Source organism: Gossypium raimondii, chromosome 10 (assembly GCF_025698545.1).
Source record: "Gossypium raimondii isolate GPD5lz chromosome 10, ASM2569854v1, whole genome shotgun sequence".
NCBI classification, from domain to species: Eukaryota; Viridiplantae; Streptophyta; class Magnoliopsida; order Malvales; family Malvaceae; genus Gossypium; species Gossypium raimondii.
In genome coordinates, this window is record NC_068574.1 from 20,277,836 (window position 1) to 20,299,859 (window position 22,024).

The following is a 22,024-nucleotide window of genomic DNA, read 5'->3' on the forward strand; positions in this document are numbered from 1 at the left end:
AAAAGAAATCCCAAGTTGTGATTGGAAAATTGAAGCAGGAGAGCGAAAGGCACTTTGAAAGTGTGGGATTCCAAGCATGCGGAGCGTAATACAACAGCCTTTAGCCCTCAATTTTGGACCTAACATAAAAATACACTGTCTATATGATATGATATATTAAAATAAACATTATAATACTATAATATTAGCACACCACACCACATCATTTTCTTTTTATATTTAACATTTATGTTCCAAATTTTAACAACATTCAATTATTTATGTCGAGTTAAAATATATAAAACACCACATGCATACTTAAACTACTAAATATATATTACATTATAATATAATTATAGTGTGAGTGGACAAGATTATGTAAAATTTTATAATAAAAAAACTCGAAAAAATTAACACGATAAAGATTATGATTTTTGGGTTCAAATCTCATGATTCTCATAATATGTACTTATTATTTTTAGAAAGGGCATAAATGTACTCAAGATAATATTTAGGTTAAAGCATACCATAAATCCTCATACTATTCAAAAGTTTGGAATTTAGTTCATATAGTTTTATTTCTAGGAATTTTGCCCCTACCCCTAATTATTGAGGTAAGTTCGTATGAGCTGAAATTGTTTTAATATTAGCTAAATTTGAATATTTGCTATGTTTTTGTAATATAAATGAATTTGAAGATAAATGTATTCATGCTATGATGAATTAATGGATAACGAGTCCCAGTTGAACCTTAAGAATTCTTAGGATACGAGACATGTCATTAGAGATTTCATGTTTCGGGTGTTGGCCTTGAATGTCCTACTGATGGCTAAGGTCTTGCATTTGTTGCGGATTCTCCATAGCTCGTGTGAGCAGCATCATGTAGCTTACATTCCGATCCACAGCTCGTGTGAGCAGGCCCATTTCACAGCTCGTGTGAGTATTAATGTAAATGAAAGGTTACAGTTATATGTAAAGGCACACTATGTGTGAGCTTTTTCGAGTATCCGATATAATTCTAGATGGTTAAGCGGGTAAGAAAAGGAATGGAATGATTAGTAAGTAAATGGAATGATTCATAATCTTATGAAAAGGTTGATGAATATGTGATGTATCTTATGAAATCCACTTATGTTATAAATGAACTTATATGTGGTGTTGATGAACTTACTAACTTGTGAATTTGATGGTGTTTCAATAGGCTTCTACTAAGCTTATGGCATCGGTAATGGTTTATGCTTAATCTATGAATTGTATTAATGAAATGGTAAGTTATGTGTAAAGTTTATACGAGCTTACTAAGCGTTCGTTGCTTACGTAGTTACTTTCTTTTGTTTTATAGTTAATCGGAAGCTCGATCGGTTGAAAGCTCGTCAGAGACCTATCACACTATCCAACAATCATTTTGGTAGATTTTGTGTAATTTGGTCAAGATTAATAATGGCATGTATAGGACCTTTTATGATGGTAGTTGATGAAAGTGTAAATGGTTGATTTAGTATGTTTATGTCTTTGAAGTTCATGTATGGTTGATGGATTTGTAATGCTTTTTAAGTAAGGTCATCTTGATCACCTTTAGGTAATTGAAATGCATGATATTTTGGTATGTTTGTGATGACTTGAAAGTGGCCATTATGATGTGTTTTGGTAGGAGTTTGAATTAGGTTATTATGTTTGAAAAATGGCAATATTGGCATGTTTTGGGTAATTGATGTTTTGATACAATTGTGGTGCCTTTGAATGGCATGATTAGGTGTGTTTGAATGATGTTTAAAGTCATTGAATGTGTGCCCAAATGAGATGGTTAGTTATGCATGATTTGGCTTTGAAGTGGCTTAATTTTAGGTACATTTTTTGGTTTATACAGCCTGGGACACGGGCTGTCACAAAGGCCTTCTGACACACACGGCCTAGCGACATAGCTGTGTGTCATTTGAGATTTCTTAGTGTTCCAAGTCAGTGGGTTACACGCCTGACCATATGACCGTGTGACCTTTGTTTTCCAAATTTTACAACTTTTTCTTAAAACTTTTGTTTTATTTCAAATTAGTCCTGAATTGCTTCTAAGCTATTTTTAGGGCCCCGAAGGCTCGATTTAGGGACAAAATGCATATGATTGAATGGTTTATAAGATGTTTAGTTTATTTAACGTTATGATGTAAAATGTTTTTTGATTGATCGGTAATGCTCTGGAACCCTAATCCGGTGACGGAGATGGATTAGGGGTGTTAAAAACTGCATGCTTGGAACTGTCAAATTTTGCAATTTTGCACTAATGTCTCAAGACATTAAGAACATATCTCGTGAAATCAAGAACATGTTTGACCATTTGGTGCATTTCTAGGTAAGAGTCTCAAGATATACCATGCTTATCTTGAGACATTGAGTGTCATATCCAAGACATGGAGGCCTAAGTCTTGAGACACAAAATATCGAACCTAAATTAGGAGAAAATAGGTCTAAGGTCTCGAGACAAAAGGTCTTGTCTAGAGACAATTTTTCATTTGTCTTGAGACACAAAACTTCAAAGCTAAAATGGTTTTTCAGGGAATGCATGTCTCATGACATGGTTGCACAACTTGACTGTAACACCCCTCGCTCAACCCGATTGTCGAGTCCGAGCTATGAAACGCTACATTCATTTTCGGAGCAACCATAATCGATCAAAAAACATATAATCATTTATACATGAAGTCAAGAGTTAATCATATTCAAAATTATGTTAAATGATCGATTTCGAGTCTTAATCAAGCTTATGAAAGCTCTTTTGACAATCTGAGTATGAAACAAGACCAAATTGCAAAGTTTTAAAATTTCAAGACCGATATCGTGACGTCATCTCTTCCACGTTGTGACGTCGTGAAGTAGTTTGTCACGTTGCGACCTCAAACCACTCAACATCGTGACCTCACATACTATCGGTTGACGTTGCGACGAGGAAAGATGCTCGTCAAGACAATGACTATTTTTTTGGTAAAAATAAACCATTTGGTATCTATTCCAAGTTTCCAACAACTACGATTCAACATATATCCAAATACCAATTTCATTTGAATCAAAACATACTAAAAACATACCAAATGAGTTCAAACATATAATTTAAATTTCATATCAAACATTCCACATCTATTCATCAATTAAACTTAAACATTTCAAGACCATTCAATCTAATGATAAAGTCATGAAATTTCCAAACTATACCTATGCCATACCATTTTGAAACTTACCTTTCCACTTCATTTACCTAAACTTGTGTGCCTTATGAACATCTAAGACATACAAGCCTTAAGCTTAACCATCTACCATAAAACTAAACCACATTTTTACAAGCATGTTTCAAGTTGCTAATGTTCAAATGCATTTCCATTTCATTCACTAATCAAACAAGCTACCATTTCTAACTTATTTCATATGCCATTCATACAGTTATCGAACATCACATCTTTAGCATAGAAGCACATATATCTCCAACATCATAGGCAATCCAAAACACCAATTCGATATAATAGGTAATGGTTAAAACAAACTTGCTACAAGTAAACACATTCACACACTAAGATACACTTATTGTCACTTATATATATGCCACAACATTTGACTTAAAATGACCAAATATCTACCAAATTGGGGATAGTTTGAGCTTCGAGATGATTCAATGTGATGTGTTTTGCAAGGTAGTGATCTACAAGGAAAAAAAGGAAAACAACTAGTTAAGTATATAAAATGCTTAGTAAGTTCATAGACATTAAACAAAACTTACATTATCTTTCAAATACAATAAGCTAACATAAATTTGGCATAGTTTGGCCAGAAATGGCAAATAACAACATCAATAAGGTGAGTTTTGGCATATATTCAAACCATGTAATATCACAAGTATTTAACATGCCATTTCATGTCACAATAGGTAACGAACTTAAATCTCAATCAGTCCAAGAGTAATGTAATCACATATATATCAAAGGCTTTATACTCAAATAATTCATTAATCTTTCATTTAAACATCGAGTTCATTTCATCTCATTTCAATTTCTCGTTTCATATAAATTGTTTCACTTGATGAACCCTAGTAAACGGACTCGGATACACAAGTAACTACACACTAGTTACTCGTTCAAGCTGAATATATTTGTGTCAGGTTACTCATCTGGACTAAACCTTTATAACGACTCATTCGATTGCTTATCCAAGTTGAATAAATATATAAATGTCAGGTTCACCGTCGGGGCTAAACCTTTAAAATGACATTAGGTTACTCATCCAAGCTAAACCTGTGTCACATGTATTTGAGTATCCGCAACAAATGTTGGACCTTGGTAACATCTAAAATCAACATATCCAAAAATGGTTAAATTGTCATTTTAGACCTTTGGTTATTTGCAATTTAAGCCCCTAAATTTTTGGCCAATTAAAACCTTATAGCGATTGGACTTTTACAATTTAGTCTCTGTACCTAAATCAAATATTAACAAACAAAATTGACTAGACCAAACTTAAATATATTTTTATACCAACTCCTTAAATATTCATATTTAATATTTACGAACCCGATTTACGGAAATGAGATTCCGAAACTCTCTTTTCTAGCACCACTAAAAATCAAGCTCTTACATTGACTTTTCAGCCCATGATGCTTATCTTGGCCCCGTTTTTGAATACCTTTGACCTCGTACGTTTGTAGTTGGCCCTATTCATAATGATTACACCCAATTACATTTGGTTAAAAATTTATTATGGACTTCTGCTACTTGAAAGTTTGATTGTTTGAGTTGCTTTGGCAACGAATGTGACGTCTTGCATTTGGATCTGCTGTCCAGGTCAGGTGTTACAAACATTTATCAAATCATCCGTAAAACTCAAAAAAATCACAACCATAATATGTTGTTTTAAAAGTAAACACAAAATTAAACAAATTCTCAATTAACATTGAATTTATTCTATTAACAAAATCATAAACAATTCAAAGCTAATAATATTAGAAATTAACTTTATCATTCAACCCTAAAGCGGAATTAAACAATGAAATGTTAGCATTATTATCTTTACTTACAAAATTGTTTAACTTTTATTAAATACCAATACTACATTGATAAAAATAGATGTACCACATTAAAAAATATTAAACTCTAATATATAAAACCTTTAATATATTATCTAAAATAGAAGACTTCATCTTATTCAAACTTTCATATATGTACAAAAATCAAGCTGAATTCAATTTAATTTTTAAAATTTTAGGATGAAAATTTAAGGGTAAATTATACAAATTGTTACCCAATTATGACCGCATTTCTATTTTGGTCACCTATCTTTGAAAATTTTCGATTTAGGCACTAATGTTTAAATTCATTCCTAGTTTGGTCACCCAAAGTTAAATTGATAATGAAAAGCCTTTTTTAATTGTTATAATAACACATTTAGTCCTCAATACTTATATATTCCATCAATTTGATCCTAATTTAAAATTTTAAACCTTCCCATTTACAAGTTTTATCAATTTGATCCTCAAACTTCCTAACTAAAGCTTTCACTTTTAAAATATAGGTATTCCACATCTATAAATTTATAAAACCCATAAAAGGAAAAAAATTTCTCTTAACTAACTAGCCGTTTTCGAGCCAATTCCATACTAATGAGTTTATCTTGAAACTTTATTTCTTTTTCTTTTATTAGTTTTCTTCTAAATATAATATTTTATAACCATTTGATTGATAAAATTTTGGTTAATTAAAATGAAAAATTCTTAATAAAAAACACTTTAGATTTACCCTTATCGTTAATAGTATGATATTTTCTTCAAGGTACATAAAAATAGTTCTCAAAGTTGGTCCTTGAAATTGGAAACTAAATCTAAACTTAAAAACATGGCTCTGAAAATCCAATTGTTCAATCAATAATTATATAATAAAAATTGTGAACATTTATTTTTCATAAGAAAAAATGTGAAAAAGTAATTGAATTTCCTTTTGTTACATTGATAATGATTTTTTAATTTATAAATTGATTAAGATATTATTATGTGTTATATTTATTTTAATATTTTGTTTTTAATTTTAAATTCAAAATAAGCAGTACATATCACTAATAATCTGATTTAATGTCCAATTATTTACCAAATTTATTAAAAACTAAAGTTATGCTAGTCGGGGTGAAAATTTATTTTTACAAATATTAAATTATTTATATACATTTATTATATATTATATTTTTAAAATTTGTAATTTCTATTGTTTTTAATGGTGTTTAGTTAATTTCTAACGCTAACTTCTTAAAGATATAAACAAAAGGGCTAGATATAAAATTGGATAATTTCAACCATAAACAAAACAATTAATAGATGTGGAATGCCTGCTTTTAAAATATAAAAGTTTTGGTTAGGAAGTTTGAGTATCAAATTGATAGAATATGTAAATAATTGAAGATTAAATGTGCATTATGCCGTTAGAAAATGATTTCTGTTATTAATTTAACGGTAGGTGACCAAAACAGAATAAATTCAAAACATTAGTGCCTAAATTAAAACTTTTTAAATTAAGCGACCAAAATTAGGTGATAATTTATATAGTTTATCCAAAATTTAATTAAAAATAAAAATGTCCAGAAATAAAGTCAGTTATTAAGCCCGTAATTGGAACATCTTATTTTAATTCTGAAGTCGTGATCAATAAAATTTACCTTAATCGCTTTTTGGTACAAGATTTGTCTTTGTCATTATCAGTTACTAAAATTTTCCTTCTTTCTTTCCGTAACAATAAATAACAATTTTTTTTGGATTAAAATGTTTTCGTACATTTAAATTTTGAAGAATTTTTTAATTTTTATTTAAAATATAAACTTATTTCTTAACACGATTAAATTTCTTTTGATAAATTAAATTCATAAAATATTTTTGTTAACATCGTTATCACTAAATTTTTTATTTTAAAATGTCATAATAATAATTTTGATAAAATAATTTTAACAAAGGTAATTATTTAAGTTAAATTTTTAAAATTTTAAAAATAAAATGATTAGATTCTTTAAATAAAAAAAGATTAAACTTTAAATATAAAAAAATATAGGGTTTGAAGTAAATGTTAAAAACCTTTACGGACTGACGGTGGTATAAAACCTGCCACGTGTCTGAAGGAGAGAGGAGGCTTGCGTTTTCTTTTGTTGTGTTGCATGGATAGCCTTATCTTTTCTTTTCTTTTTTTTTGTCTTTTTGTTTTATAAGTATGAATTAATTTTTAAAAATAAATAAAATAAAATAATCAAAATTTTATAATATTTGTTTGGCGAATTACAAAAATAAAGCAAAAATCGAAAAATAAATACGATTAACGCGATTCAAATTTAAGTCACATTTGAGACGAGGTTGTTTATAATATAACTTTGAGAAGAAAAAATAAAATATTTTATTGCTAAAATTGGATGACACTTTTGGATGTGAAATTTATGTATTATTTTGTTTACATATATTAAAATACTAAATGGGTGTCATTTTGCTTTAGAGACTTACTTGACCTGGGTAATTTTTCTAAAACTTAATAAAAAAAGAGGTGAAAGTCTAAAGGTGTACCGGCATAGCTTATATAAAAATAAATTTATACATGTGCAATGACATCCATCTACTAAATTTTTATTAGACTCTGTGAATGTAAACATGCAACGCAATTGGAGTGTGGCTTTCAACTCTCAGCTTTTCTTTTTTATTAACAACTTTCATGTGTGTAGGATTTAATTTTAATTTTAATTTATTTCTTAATAATACAAAACAATTTTCCTATTTTTGTGAAAATTCTTTTTTCTTTAATTATTTTAAAATTATAGTTTATAAATTGAAATATATATATATATATATATATATATATATATATATATATATATAAAGTTCAAATCTGCCCATTACCTGAGAAGTATAGTTAAAGAATTACAGTCATCTCTCCTTGTATACAATAATGCCATCTTAATTCCTTTCTCCTCTCTCTATATAACACAAACTACAGCAATTGATCTCTTGTAAACAAAACGAATGGAATCAAAACTAGTTGATCAGTTCCATTTCTCGTCTACTGTTTCCCTCCATTCATCAAATAGGTAACGATCCCTTTCTTTTTTGTTTTCTGATACGGGAATTTCTCTAAATTCTCGAAAATCTTGATGCAATACGATGCCCATTTGGATGTTTTAACATGGGTATTTGACGATCGTGGCAGATGGTGGAGCGGAGACACGGTTGCGGTGGTGACCGGAGCTAACAAAGGTATAGGTCTGGCGGTGGTGAAGCGATTTGCAGAGCTGGGATTAACGGTGGTATTGACGGCGAGGGATGAGGAAAGAGGGAAGAAAGCTACCGAGAAATTGAGGGAAGAAGGGCTTGGTAATGTGCGGTTTTTTGCGCTGGATGTTTCCAAGGCTGCTTCCATTAAAACCTTTGTGTCGTGGGTGGAAACAACATTTGGAGGACTGGATATTCTTGTAAGTAAATCTCTCACTTCCTTATTTCATAAATGTGATAAATATTTTTATTTTTTTTAATAGAAGAATAATAAATTAAATTTGACGTAAAATTATAATTTTATACAATTCCTTCATTCTAAATTAAACCTACTAAAATATCAAGAGATGATTATAATAAATGATTTGAATCTAAGCTGAAGCAGTAGATTATATGTCTTCAACTCAAGGGTTTATTCCAATCAAGTCAACAACTTTTATGAGACTCAAAATTAGAAAAATCAAATAAAGATAGGACTGGATTGGATTCAATTCAATGTATTTGGATTTAAATTTATGAATCTAAAATACAACCAAATCCAGCACAACTATTCAAATCAAGCCTTTTGTTTTTCAAATACGTAAAACTTGGAAAATGCTTCTGCGCCTTTCCATAATATGAAGTATGAACACAAGAAAACCAGTTTCACTGCTTTTGAAATTTCTATTTTTACTGATTTCCTATTAAAAAGGAAACTGCTTTTAATTTTTCTTATAAGTAAACTTTTTTAAAATAGACTAAAGTTACTGTGCCATGACAATAAATATATAATTTTATTGTATTATTTGCATATAATATATATATATTTTCATAACTGAAATATACTAGTTAAGAGTTGAGCTGCTCGTTTAACCTGATATTTGAGAGGGTTTAAACAATAAATATTAAGTTCAAAAATGAGCTTAAACAAAATAAATAGGCTCATTTAAAATATGGGCCACGTTTAGACTATAACATTTAAGTATAGCATATAAATTTAAATTTATAGTAATAGATAATATTATATTGTGAACATTCAATAATATGATTATATTTAAAATTTTAATAAAAACAAAATTAAATTATTAAACAATAAACTAAAAATAGCATAATTTTAAAAATTAACATAAGCGGACTTAAAACGAGGTTAGACTAATGGTTTATAAATATAAGCAATCATAGGTAAAAGTTTAGGTTCATATTTTGAACTAAGTCAAATTTAGACAAACATGAAATTTATTTATATCACACATTGATTTATCCTAAATCCAACTCAATCTGACTTATAAATACATATAATCATACACAAACAAACTTTTATTATATTTCCCAACAACCTTGATTAAAGAAAATAAAAATATATATAAAAAAGTCTACACAATAGTCAATTATAAATGATTAGAGAAGAATTTTTTTTTCATAAATATTATAAGCAAAGATTTCATATAAAAAATAAAATAAGTCGACATTGTTTTGAATATCACTTATCCGAATATGATTGTAAAATAAATAACAAAACTTGTAATTATATAAAAAATAATTAAAATCAAACAAATTAGTAATCAAATTTGAAAAAATAACTTGATTTTAGAATTTCCTCCTTGTCATTATATAAAAAAATAACTGGGAAAAATGAGATTTTAAGCATCAATTAAAAGGTATATATTTGCCCTCTTTACTGTTTACAAATTAATGCGACATGATTATGTGAAATGACTAAGATTACTCTCAACCTCCATTTATACTCTACTTCTCTACCAAATATTATATTCGCCGGAATATAAATTGTTTTATTTTAATTTGTGAAAAGAATGGTTAGCCCAGAAATTGAGTTGCAAATGTTTTCTTTCGGTTTAGCTTGAGTCTTATTTTATATAAATTATATAATCTTTATGATAATTAATTTTACTTGCAAGATTTGAATTTCTTTTTTTGTTTTATCTAAATTTACCAAAAAAAGAAAAGGTTACCAAACATAGCATGTGGCACATTCTTATCAGATGGCACGAAACCAATTTAAATATCAAAATGAATAAAAAATATAAGCTACTATCTAAAAATAGAAATTTTGACATTATTAATTAATTAATTAATTAATTAAAACACTTAAACTGTGATATAAATAGTTTACTATCAGTTGATATAATTCAAAAATTGGCCAAATGTAAAGGGTAAAAAGAAAGTTATTTTGTAGCCAGACATCAATTATTATATGAAGAATCTTATTTTGGTTTTAGTTGGCAGACTGTGTCGGACGGGATAGACTTTTTTTTCTTTATCACATGATTGGAATCCAAATCATTATTTAAATAATAAAAATGATATTTTATGTACACATAGTTATATAAAATAAATTTAAACAAGCTTCATGCAAATTGCAGTTAATATATAATATTGTTTTCATGCATGTAATACAATCACATCAAACTTCTTACCAATTTAACATGCTTCCCACTAGACGTCATCATGGTTGGGTTATCCGGTTCGGCCCGACGGCCTTCGGATAAAAATATAGGCCCGAAATATGAGTTTGGACAAAAAAATAAAGCCCGTTTAAAAAACGGGCCAGGCATCGGGTAAAACTTTTTTAGCCCGGGCCCAGCCCGAATTATATATTAAATAAATAAATATTTTTTATTTTTAATCAAATATACTTTTTAAATTATGCTATTTTGGTGTTGTAAATTTTAATATGGGCCGGGCCAAGCCGAGCTCGGGCTTAGAAATTTTGCTTTCGGGCTGGACTTAGATAAATTTTTAAGCTTATATTTTAAGCCGGGCTGAGCCCGAACCTAAAAAACCATCCTAAAATTTTGTCTGGGCTCAGCCCGGCCCGGCCCATGATCACCACCCAATTTTGTTTCTTACATTTCAAATCTTCTTTCTTTCTGCATTTTTCAACTTTGTTAATTATTTTCATCATTATAACTATAATTGATGTATATTTATTATAGCGGAGATAATAAAATATATTGTTTTTCAGGTGAACAATGCAGGTGTTTCCTTCAACGATATCCACGAGAACTCAGTGGAGTTCGCAGAGACAGTAATAAAAACCAATTTTCATGGACCCAAGTTACTCACTGAGTCACTCTTGCCGTTGTTTCGCCTTTCGCCTTCTATAAGTCGTATACTTAACATTAGCTCCAGGCTTGGCTCCATTAATGTAAGTTCCTATTATATCTTCTTTATTAACTTTACGTTCCCAGCTTGGATTAATGATGTAATATTGCAGAAAGTGAGAAACCATAATATAAAAGAAACTCTACAGAAGGAGAGGCTATCGGAAGAAGAAATAGAGGGCGTAGTAAAAATGTTTCTTGGAGACGTGAAGGAAGGGAGATGGGAAAGGGAAGGGTGGCCGCAAATATGGACAGATTATTCAGTGTCAAAGCTGGCATTGAACGCTTACTCTAGGGTTTTGGCGAAGCGATTTGAAGGAGGAAGATTAAGTGTTAACTGCTTTTGCCCCGGCTACACTCAAACATCCATGACACGTGGGCAAGGCACTCACACCCCTGATGCCGCCGGTGAAGTTGCCGTCAGCTTGGCCTTGCTTCCTCCGCATGACTTGCCCACTGGTCACTTCTTTCTAGGATTTGGACCTTATAATCAATCTAGACTATAAATAAGACTTTCTGATATTCAGTTTTTAGTTTTGATCAAACCTAAAAAAAAGAAAAAGTTGATCCGAAACAAAGACTTTTTGCTTTTGGAAAATATAGAGTACGTGCAAGTCTGAAATAGAATTAAAACTTCCCGCCTTATTGAGTATTGATGATCAAAGAAAATATCTTCTACTAATTCGGATATTAGATTTATTTTATACTAAATGTTTCAAGCACACTACCAACTTATAAAATTTTTACGATAGTAAAAGTATAATTTTATCATTTTAATATTTATATCTTTATAATTTTTAAAAGATTAAATTAAATTATTATTATTTTAGGAGCTAAAGTACAATTTTACTTTTACTAATTTAAATTTTTATAAATTTTAAACGGGTCTAAATGAAATATTTTCCATTTTAGGGGGGTCGGTGCCTTTGCCAGCCTCCCTGGCTACACCCCTACAAGTAGATATAAATATATATCATTTTAAAATAATTTTAGATTGGTTTAAAAATCCATTAGTTTTCTTGGATGAAGAACTCCCATCTAATTCGATGTCCATTTATTTATTTATGGGTAGAATTAGGGGTAGAGCCCTCTATTACAAAATTTCAAACATTGTAATAGGTAATACACTTATTGAAAGAAAATTAAAAGGATGTAAAATTGAAAGAGTAGAAAATTAAAAGATGAAAATATAATTTTTTTTCATAAGTGTGCTTGGTAAGAAAGATGAAAAAATGGAAAGAAAAAATAGTTTTCTTTTTATCCATTGCTTGATAGAGTTGAAAAATGAAAGAAAATAAAATAAAATATTTGAAAATGTATAATTTTGAACTAACATACATTTCTCTCTCGTTTTCTCTCCTCTCATCATTCTAATTCAGAATATTGACTTTTATGCATTGGGATGGAAAATAGTCATCCCTCTTATTTTCTGTCCTATCACTTTTTTTCCCAACCAAACACACTCCAATTTTATTTTCTTTCCACTTTTCCACTCCCTCCTCCTATCCCAACCCAGCACACCCTTAAAGTCATCTAGTAAAAACCGGCAAGCTTCTAAAGGTGGTTGCTTGAATATATGCATTTGGGAGGTATAAGCAATTGTTGTCGCTACCATTTGATCCGCATCTTTGTTGGAGTGAATCTCACTTGCCAATCTTTATTGCATAACTCCATGATATCCTTCAACGGTTGTTAAGAAACGTCAAATGTAACATTTCGACTGACATTGATAAAACTATCACGTTCTAGTTCTATCAGTAAAAAACCAACCTCACTGTAAACTTTGAGACCATTGTATATCGCCCTATTGAACTAATGTCGATTCTACGATTTAATCCCATTGATCAGCTCCCATCGCTTCCACGCAAGACACCTCCCTATTGAACCAAAAAGAGTCCTCGTCTATATTGAGATATTCATATTCACATTAATCCAGCAATTTGAAGGAGGTGAGGTGACCACCTTAGTTGCTTAACTTTACGTGTTTCCTTGTTAGGTTATTGTTTAAAGGTGAGGCAAAGGAATTGTCGGATCCTTTGAGAACCTTTAAACTTCTAACTAATGCTCCATATTTTGCTCTCTATATCTGTTGTATCTCCCGCGAAGGAAGACACGTGGCAAGATAAAAAATCACTAGAGAAATAAAATAATTACTACATGGAGATGATAGTCCACGATCTAATTATGTATCCCCAAAAAATATTAAAATAATAATTAAAGCACTTTAATTTCTAGGAACAACTTTGTCGAAATTATTTTATCATATAAATAATAAAATACATTCATTCACATACATAACCCAAAACATACTAATAATTATAAGAATGATACACCTTATAAAAAATTAACCAAACATGAAGAAGAGAGAAATTTGAGTAAACATAGCACAACTTCATCCTGATATCAATTGTTGAAAAAAATTCAGTTCAAAAATTGTTTTCTATCACAGCGGAAAATTAAAATTTGAAAACTGAGTCAATTTGTGATATATATAGCAATAAACTTTTCCTAAAAAGTACTTGTACTTTGTACGAGACGGATCCTTAACATTCACGACTTTCAACTAAACGACCTTCTCCACTATTCTTGTACCATGAATTGTTTCGAGCGTGGGCTCGAACAATCATGAATCAAACATGGAACCGAAAATAATTTTCTTACTTTCAATAGGAAAGTATCTCTCTCTCTATAAAAACTGGTAGAATTGTTGTTCTCGAAAATAAAATTTATACTTACAAATCAATTCTGACTATTTTTGGGCAAAATAACAATATTGAAAACTTATGCATAAATAGCTCTACCATTGCCATCATTTATAAGGAGAGATAAAAGAATCCTAGTTGAATTAGTAGAATACAAATAAATGCTTATCTGATAGAAAAGCAAGTCTCCTAGTTCTATTACGAGAGAGGGGCAACTAACCTTGGTTAATTATACTAGGGGTGAGCAAAATTCGATTCGATTCGAAAAATTCGAAAAAAATTTTGAATTTCGAATTATTTGAATCGAGTTAATCGAATCAATTCAAATTTTTTTTTGAATTTCGAGTTTGAGTCGAGTTGAATTTTCGAATTTGAATAATTCGAATAAAAACTATATTTTTTTATTTTTAAATTACAATAAATATATTTTTTATTTTTAAAAGTTAAAAGTTAAAACACAGTGCATTTAAAACAAAACCAGTAAACCACTTCCAAAATCCCTAACTAAGCCCGTGCCCTTCCTCCCCCCTTTTTATCCCAATTCGAAGACCTCCACCGGACCACCACCACCAATCCACCTCCACCGGACCACCACCACCAATCCACCTCCACCTCCACCTCCGGTCCTCCACGGCTGAAGGCTCCACCCAATTCCAGAATCAGATGTTAGAGGCTTAGAGCGGTACTTTTACGTCGTCTTCTACCTTTGAATTTCAAAGGTATGTTAAGTTTTATTCTTTTCCTTACACTGTATTTATATACGGTCAAGGTCTTCAATGGGTTTCTGCTTTTCTGGACTTTCTTCCTTGCAGTTGCAGTACTTTGATTTGAGCTCTTCGCATCTTCATTCTTTCTAAAGCAACTGATTTTAACCATACAGGTAACATTCAAACTTCCCTCTTTCAACAATATTAATTCTTCAAAATCAACCGATTTGGCGGTTTGTAAGTTGTCACTATTATGCTTATATTTTGGAAGAACATGGAACATTACAATGGGGATAGTCATTTAAAGTTAGGCTCAGGCAGATCCACAAATTATTGATCCAAACCCAAACCCCAACACCCCCACCCCTACTCCATCCGCACGAGGCAGGTGCCCTAGAGATGCCCTCAAATTAGGTGTATGTGCCAACGTGTTTAACTTAGTCAATGTCATCGTTGGTTCACCTCCAGTGATGCCATGCTGTTCCCTTCTCAATGGCCTTGTCGACCTCGAAGCTGCTGCTTGCCTTTGCACTGCTATTAGAGCTAACATCTTAGGCATCAACCTTAACATCCCTGTTTCTCTTAGCTTGCTCCTCAACGTTTGTTCAAGGAATGTTCCAACTGGGTTTCAATGCTAATTAAGTCATCACTTTTCCCTCCATTCTTTCTCAACTTCCTTATTGTTTGTGTGTTTGGTTTTTTTATAAAGTTATGATTTCATAATTTCATTGTTTTAGTTTGTATCATTGTTGCTTTAATTTCCTTGGGAGAATTGATACAGAATAATATTTTTCTTCAAAGTGTTTTTCTTTGAGTGTTTATTATATCTGTAAAGGACATGAAAAAACTTGTATTATTCATTTCGTTCTTCTTGATTCCTCGTCAAATTATTTATATGATGTCTATAGCTAGTTGTGGCAAAGAATTTATAAATAAGTAAAGTTGGGAATTTTTATTTTATTTTCATCCCGCAAAATATCTCCATCATTCTTATAATTTTCAAATCTGAAATGGAAACTCATTAGAAAATAGAAAGCACATTTTTTGAGTCTGTGACTCAGGATTTGTTGAATAATATGTAAGCATTTGAAACTAAAAAAGAAAATAGAAAAAAGCTTGCTGTTTCACTGCACCAAAAGGCAATCATTCCTTCCACTTTCTTTTAAGTTTTAACATTTTCATTTTCACCCAATTCAATACATTAACGATGGTTATTTTTGTAATTTTACATGGATTACCACCATATTTTATGGATCTAAATCACTTGGGCATTATGATTTTTTTTAATTTATATATAAACTAATACACGATTTTCTATTAAAAATAAGTGATTTTTTTACAACTTTTTTTAATCTGTTGACTGTTGCTGTACCTTAACTCCTTCAATGCCATAAAGTTGTTTTTATGCTCATCCTATCCTACCATGCTTTTGTATTGTATTATTATGCTCTTAAAAAATTTAAGTTTGATTTATTAAGTTTGATTTTAAACCAATTTTTGGTCATGGTTCTTGATTGCAACAAATGTTTACTTGTAGATGAGTGATCCAAAGCGAGATGGTTCAACTCAAAGTTCACAAAATTCTTCCCAAGTAGAGATGATCAAACAACAACCAAGGAAAATGTTCGAAAAAGATTATTCCAAGGGCGACTTGTTGGAACCATTTCACCAAATTTGTGGTCAAGAGGGGAGAAGAGAGCAAGGTGCAATGCATGTGATGTTACTTACACAATGGAATCAAGTTCGGGTTCTACAACGAATTTGAATAACCATTTGAAAGCATGCCCGAAAAGACCTCGAGGTAATACTTCTAATCTGAAGCAATCGAATTAACATTTGTGAAGGTTAGCCAAGAAACAATGATTTATCAACTTGGGTGTTTGATAAAGATGCTGTTAGAAAAGCATTGGTTCGTATTATAATTATGGATGAACTACCTTTTAAAATTGTAGAGGAAGAGGGTTTCAAATACTTTCTTTCTATAGCATGCCCACGGTTTAGTCTTCCATCTCATTGGACAATCAGAAGGGATTGTCTTGATTTATTTAACTCCATGAAGAGTGTGATGAAGAATTGTTTTGAAAAAGATATAAGTAGAGTTTGTTTGACGACAGACACTTGGACTTCATTGCAAAAGATATCTTATATGGTTTTAACAGCACATTGGGTGGATGATGAGTGGAGGTTGCAAAAAAGGATTATAAATTTTTGCCCAATATCCGCTCATAGAGGTGAAAGCATAGGTCAAGCCATTGAAAAATGTCTTCGAGATTGGGGGATTGAGAGGGTCTTCACTATTACAGTTGATAATGCATCTGCCAATAGTGTTGCCATAGAATATTTGAGAAAGAAATTGAATCATCGAAATGCTTCTGTTGCAAATGGAAAATTTATTCATATAAGATGTGTTGCACACATTCTTAATCTCATTGTGCAATACGGTATTAAGGATGCTTCTGTGTCTGTGGATCGAGTTAGAGGTGCTGTGAGGTATATAAGAGCATCACCATTGAGGTTGGCAAAATTCAACCAACGGGTAAAAGAAGAAATGATAATAGTAAGGCTCAATTGTGTTTAGATGTGCCTACTAGATGGAACTCAACATATATGATGTTAAAGGTGGCCGAAAAATATGAGCGTGCATTTGAATCATATGTACGTGATGACCATAATTTTTTTCTTGACCTTACTGCTGGAGATGGAGTTCCTACATTTGATGATTGGGAAATTGTTCGAAGAATTATAAAAGTATTAGAGCCTTTTTATCATCTTAATGTTCGAAGAATTATAAAAGTATTAGAGCCTTTTTATCATCTTACATTGAAGGTGTCCGGATCTTTGCATGTTAACTCTCATTCACTTTTTGAAGTATTGGCGAATGTGCATTGTCTTTTTGATGGGTGGCAAGGGTGTGGAGATCTAGACATAATTTCTATGACTTGCAAAATGAGAGAGAAATATAATAAGTATGGGGTGAAGGAAACAAGATCAACATGCTAGTTTACTTAGCGGTCATCTTTGATCCGCGATGTAAAATGAGTTTTTTGGACTTTGGGGTCAACTTGCTTTTTTCTAATGTTGCTAATGACATTATGAAAATGATCGTTAAAGATTTGCATTGCTTGTTCAATGAGTATTCTTCTAATGCCGGAAGAATTGAATTGTTTGAAGGTAGATCTAGTTCTTCGAAAAATCATTGCAATTCAATGGAAATAGATCAGTCAGAAATGAAAACGGGCTTGGCCAAGCAAAGATACCTTAAGAAGAAGAAACAAGTTGGATTAGAAAGCAAATCTGAGTTGTATAGATATTTGGGTGAGGATGAAGAAGTAAATGATTCAAGTTCATTTGATTTACTATTGTGGTGGAAAATGAATAGTCCTAGATTTCCTATTCTTGCACAAGTGGCTCGAGATATTCTTGCTATTCCTATCTCAACAGTTGCCTCGGAAAATGCATTTAGCACGGGTGGACGTGTTCTCGATAGTTTTAGAAGTTCTCTAACTCCTGTCATGGTCGAAGCTTTGGTTTGCACACAAGATTGGCTTCGGAAATTTAATGGTGTCATCAATCTTGAAGATTATTTTGATGAACTTCAAACAAGGGAAGATTGTAACACCCCTTACCCATATTTGTCACGGAATTAGGGTTACAAGGCATTACTGAACAAACACAACCATCTCAAATTCAATACATATATATTAAATATATATATTTAAATATAATAAGTTTGGTCTATTATAAAACAAAATGCAAAATTTTAAACTTCTCCCTTCCAACCATTTTTAAGAAAAAAAACAAAGACATTAAAATCTAACTAATAAAGATATTGCAAACTAGCAAATCCATAAGATGATAAACCATTTTAGTATGGCTATTATAATCATATACAATACAACAAAATACGACCTTCAAAACATTTATCTAGTCTATACATGCCATAGTTAGAATTTAAATATTTTAAATACTGAGATAATAGATAAGGTAATGAACTTCTTGACGATCCCCGAGCTTGAAGCTTGATCTTTAAGTCTATAAAATAGGAAGACATAAGTAAACAAAGTAAGCTTTTATAGCTTAGTAAGTCTATAGCATAACCATAATATATATATATATATATATATATATATATATAAATTATAAAATTTCTGGTACACTTAATGAATTCACAAACACCATTTCATTAACAAATGTCTATAGACAAGTATACATACGCATAATTGTCAACAATTTAAAATAAAAATCGAATGTATAAACATTTTAACATAAATATTCGATTTCATATATATAAACATATGTTTAACAATTTTATAACCGAATGTGTATGCATCTTTATTACTGCATACATCCAATGCACATATGTACTTATCATATGCATATAATTACTCATACACATATATACCAATCACATTGTATAATCGTTGTGTATATATATATATATATATATATATACTCATTATAAATTTATACCGAATGCATAGCTAATACCTACATTCAATATATATACATATTCTTCATATATATATAAATGAGCACATTTATATATATACCTCAAATGCATACATAAATAATTATCAAACACATAGACTCAATATATATATATTTAACAACCGCATATCACCATACGTAATTATAAATTCAACAATCGCATATACTTAATATACATATGCTTTTATTAATTATATATATATTGAAAGCATACAATTATATTTAACCAATGCAAAACCGAATGTAGGTGAATACTCACCAAGCATGTAAAATCGAATGTTTATGTATTCATCAATTTCATATAATCAAAATCATAAATATATCAATTGCATATTCTCACATAACTTAAATAGATTCACGGCACTTAGCACGCTAGGTTTTAAAACTCGATTCGATACAAGCTTTTAGCACTGCTAGACCTATAGTCCGAAATGTATCACCAGGCATTAAGCACGCTAGACGTAAAGTCGAATTATTTCACCTAAGCATTAAGCACGCTAGGCACATAGCCCTGAATAACTCAAATACAAAGTTAATCTTTCATATAATTCTTTATAATTCACATAAATCTTTCTCAATAACTATATCTCGATAAGAATTGTTTTATATTCAACTCTTCATAGCAACCTCACATTCGAACCACATATACATGATTCATAACATTAAATTCAACTCAAAAACTCAAATCCTATCTTCAATCCACATGTATAATTATATATAATTATTAACATTAAGTTCACTCAAGAAACTTGTATCTTATATTCAAACCTCTTTTATATATATATATTTCATAACATTACATTCAATTCAAAACATTACATCATTTATTCGAACCACATATATATATACAATTTATAACATTAAGTTCAACTCAAAGAATTTGTATTATAAATTGAACATCATTCTATATTTATATAATTTATGCTATTCATTTCATCTTATTAAACTCAAACATACATGATATAACATATACAATATTTGTACAATAAAATTTCAACCTACCAATTTCAACTTGTATATTCTATTAACAATATGAAATTAACAAAGTTAATTCAACTTATTAAATAAATGATAGATTTCCATATATATATATATATATATATATATATTCTAGTTTAATAACATTATTTTGCTAATAGACTTACCTTGGACGGTGTAAATTCAAAACCAGACGATTACTCGACAACTTTAGTTTTTCCCCGATCCAACTCTGATTTCTTCGATTCTTGATCTAATTATATTAAAAGTAAGCTAGTTTAAATATAATTACATTCAATTTAATCCAAAAACACATAAATGGGTAAATTACCATTTTACCCCTAACATTTACACTTTTTACAATTTAATCCCTATTGGATAAAACACAAAATACACAAAAATTTGACTACACTCCTTAAGGGCCGAATATTCCTAGTGTCTATACAACTCCATATTTTTCATTTATTTAGCATTTTAGTCCCTTAAAATTTTATTTTCACAATTTAACCCTAATTACTCAATTTCACCAAAATTCAAAATAAAACATGTTAATCTAACAAATATATTTCATATTTCACCTACTAACATCATAAAACTCAAACATTCATCAATGGCACATTTCAAAATCATCCACAATTCACAAAATTAAGACATGGGTTTTGAAGTATTCAAAACAACGATCTCAAAAACGTAAAAATTATCAAAAACCGAAACAATTTCATACCTTAATCAAGCTAGTAAAGTGCCGAATCCCTAATAAGCTTTAATGGTTTTCTTCTTTGTTCATTTCGGCTAAGAAAGATGATGAAATGACCATTTTTTTTATGTTTTAACCTAACATATATTATTTATTTATTATTTTACTTATTTAACCTTTATTAATTAATTTAATAAACATATAATATAAGGGTAATGTTGACTATTGCCACCCACTATCTTATTTTTGGTTTTATTACACTTTTAAACCTTCCATTTAAAAAGACAACAACAATTAGGTACTTTCATATTTAACCACTAAATTTTTATTTTACGCGATTAAGCCCTTTTTTATCAAATTGAGCCTTCAAACTATCAAATTTTCACACGAAATTTTCACACATATAACTTAAACTGCGATACACATTAAAAACATTATAAAAATATTTTTCTGACTCGTATCATGGTCCCGAAACCACTCTGTCCGATTAGGGTCAAAATTGGGCTGTTACAAAGATAGTAATATATAAATTTTAATTTATAAAATAAGCTTTTGCATTCTTTATATTAGTAAGCATTCCCATAATTTAACTAACGCTTTTTTTTTTAAATTTGCTAGACTTATCCAAAATACCCGAAGATCAAGAAGGTAACATACTTAGCATTAGTTTATAAAGTTAAATGTTTATTTAATTTATTTTTGCAAATTTTTATTATTATTTAACTAACTCATTCAATACTTTTACTAGATGTTTCAAGGTTATCAACGGTGTTTGAAGCACAAGAAAAAGCTTAAACGTTTATATAATAGTTCTTGAACTGATGTGTTATTGTTATTAGTTCGGTTTGGTTTGTTATTGGTTAATTGGACTTTTGTTGTGTTCTTTTGGTGTAGGTTTCTATAGTATTTTGGACTTTTGCTTATGTTTTTTTTATTATAATGTTGTTGTTTATTTCGACTCATGCTATTTACTTGGACTTTTACTTATGTTTTTTATTATAATCTTTTGTATTATTTTTTGTTTATTTAGAATCATATTGTTTATTTGGGTTGATGATGTTATGTTGCTTTTATTTATTCACTTATTTACTTCAATTTTTTGTTGTATGATC

At 29.9% G+C, this 22,024-nt stretch overlaps 3 protein-coding genes across 4 annotated transcripts; all 3 read left to right on the forward strand.

The window, feature by feature from the left end:
* Positions 1 to 7,864: 7,864 nt before the first annotated feature.
* Positions 7,865 to 12,022, forward strand: LOC105778476 ((+)-neomenthol dehydrogenase). 2 transcript variants are annotated; one of them, XM_012602190.2, is made up of 4 exons: positions 7,865 to 8,058; positions 8,178 to 8,439; positions 11,202 to 11,384; positions 11,454 to 12,022. In XM_012602190.2, exons 1-4 carry the CDS (start codon positions 7,994 to 7,996, stop codon positions 11,844 to 11,846), a joined length of 903 nt encoding a protein of 300 aa, XP_012457644.1. In that variant the 5' UTR covers positions 7,865 to 7,993; the 3' UTR covers positions 11,847 to 12,022. The 2 variants fall into 2 exon arrangements, with proteins under 2 accessions (XP_012457644.1, XP_052477700.1); XM_052621740.1 differs by having other exon boundaries at positions 11,490 to 12,022.
* A 2,741-nt stretch (positions 12,023 to 14,763) lies between these two features.
* On the forward strand, positions 14,764 to 15,621 carry LOC105775332 (putative lipid-binding protein AIR1B). The gene is made up of 2 exons (XM_012597853.2): positions 14,764 to 14,859; positions 15,061 to 15,621. Exons 1-2 carry the CDS (start codon positions 14,764 to 14,766, stop codon positions 15,385 to 15,387), a joined length of 423 nt encoding a protein of 140 aa, XP_012453307.1. The 3' UTR covers positions 15,388 to 15,621.
* A 2,121-nt stretch (positions 15,622 to 17,742) lies between these two features.
* On the forward strand, positions 17,743 to 21,881 carry LOC128033721 (zinc finger BED domain-containing protein RICESLEEPER 2-like). Its single transcript, XM_052621691.1, has 3 exons — positions 17,743 to 18,361; positions 21,531 to 21,560; positions 21,661 to 21,881. Exons 1-3 carry the CDS (start codon positions 17,743 to 17,745, stop codon positions 21,705 to 21,707), a joined length of 696 nt encoding a protein of 231 aa, XP_052477651.1. The 3' UTR covers positions 21,708 to 21,881.
* The last annotated feature ends 143 nt before the right edge of the window (positions 21,882 to 22,024 follow it).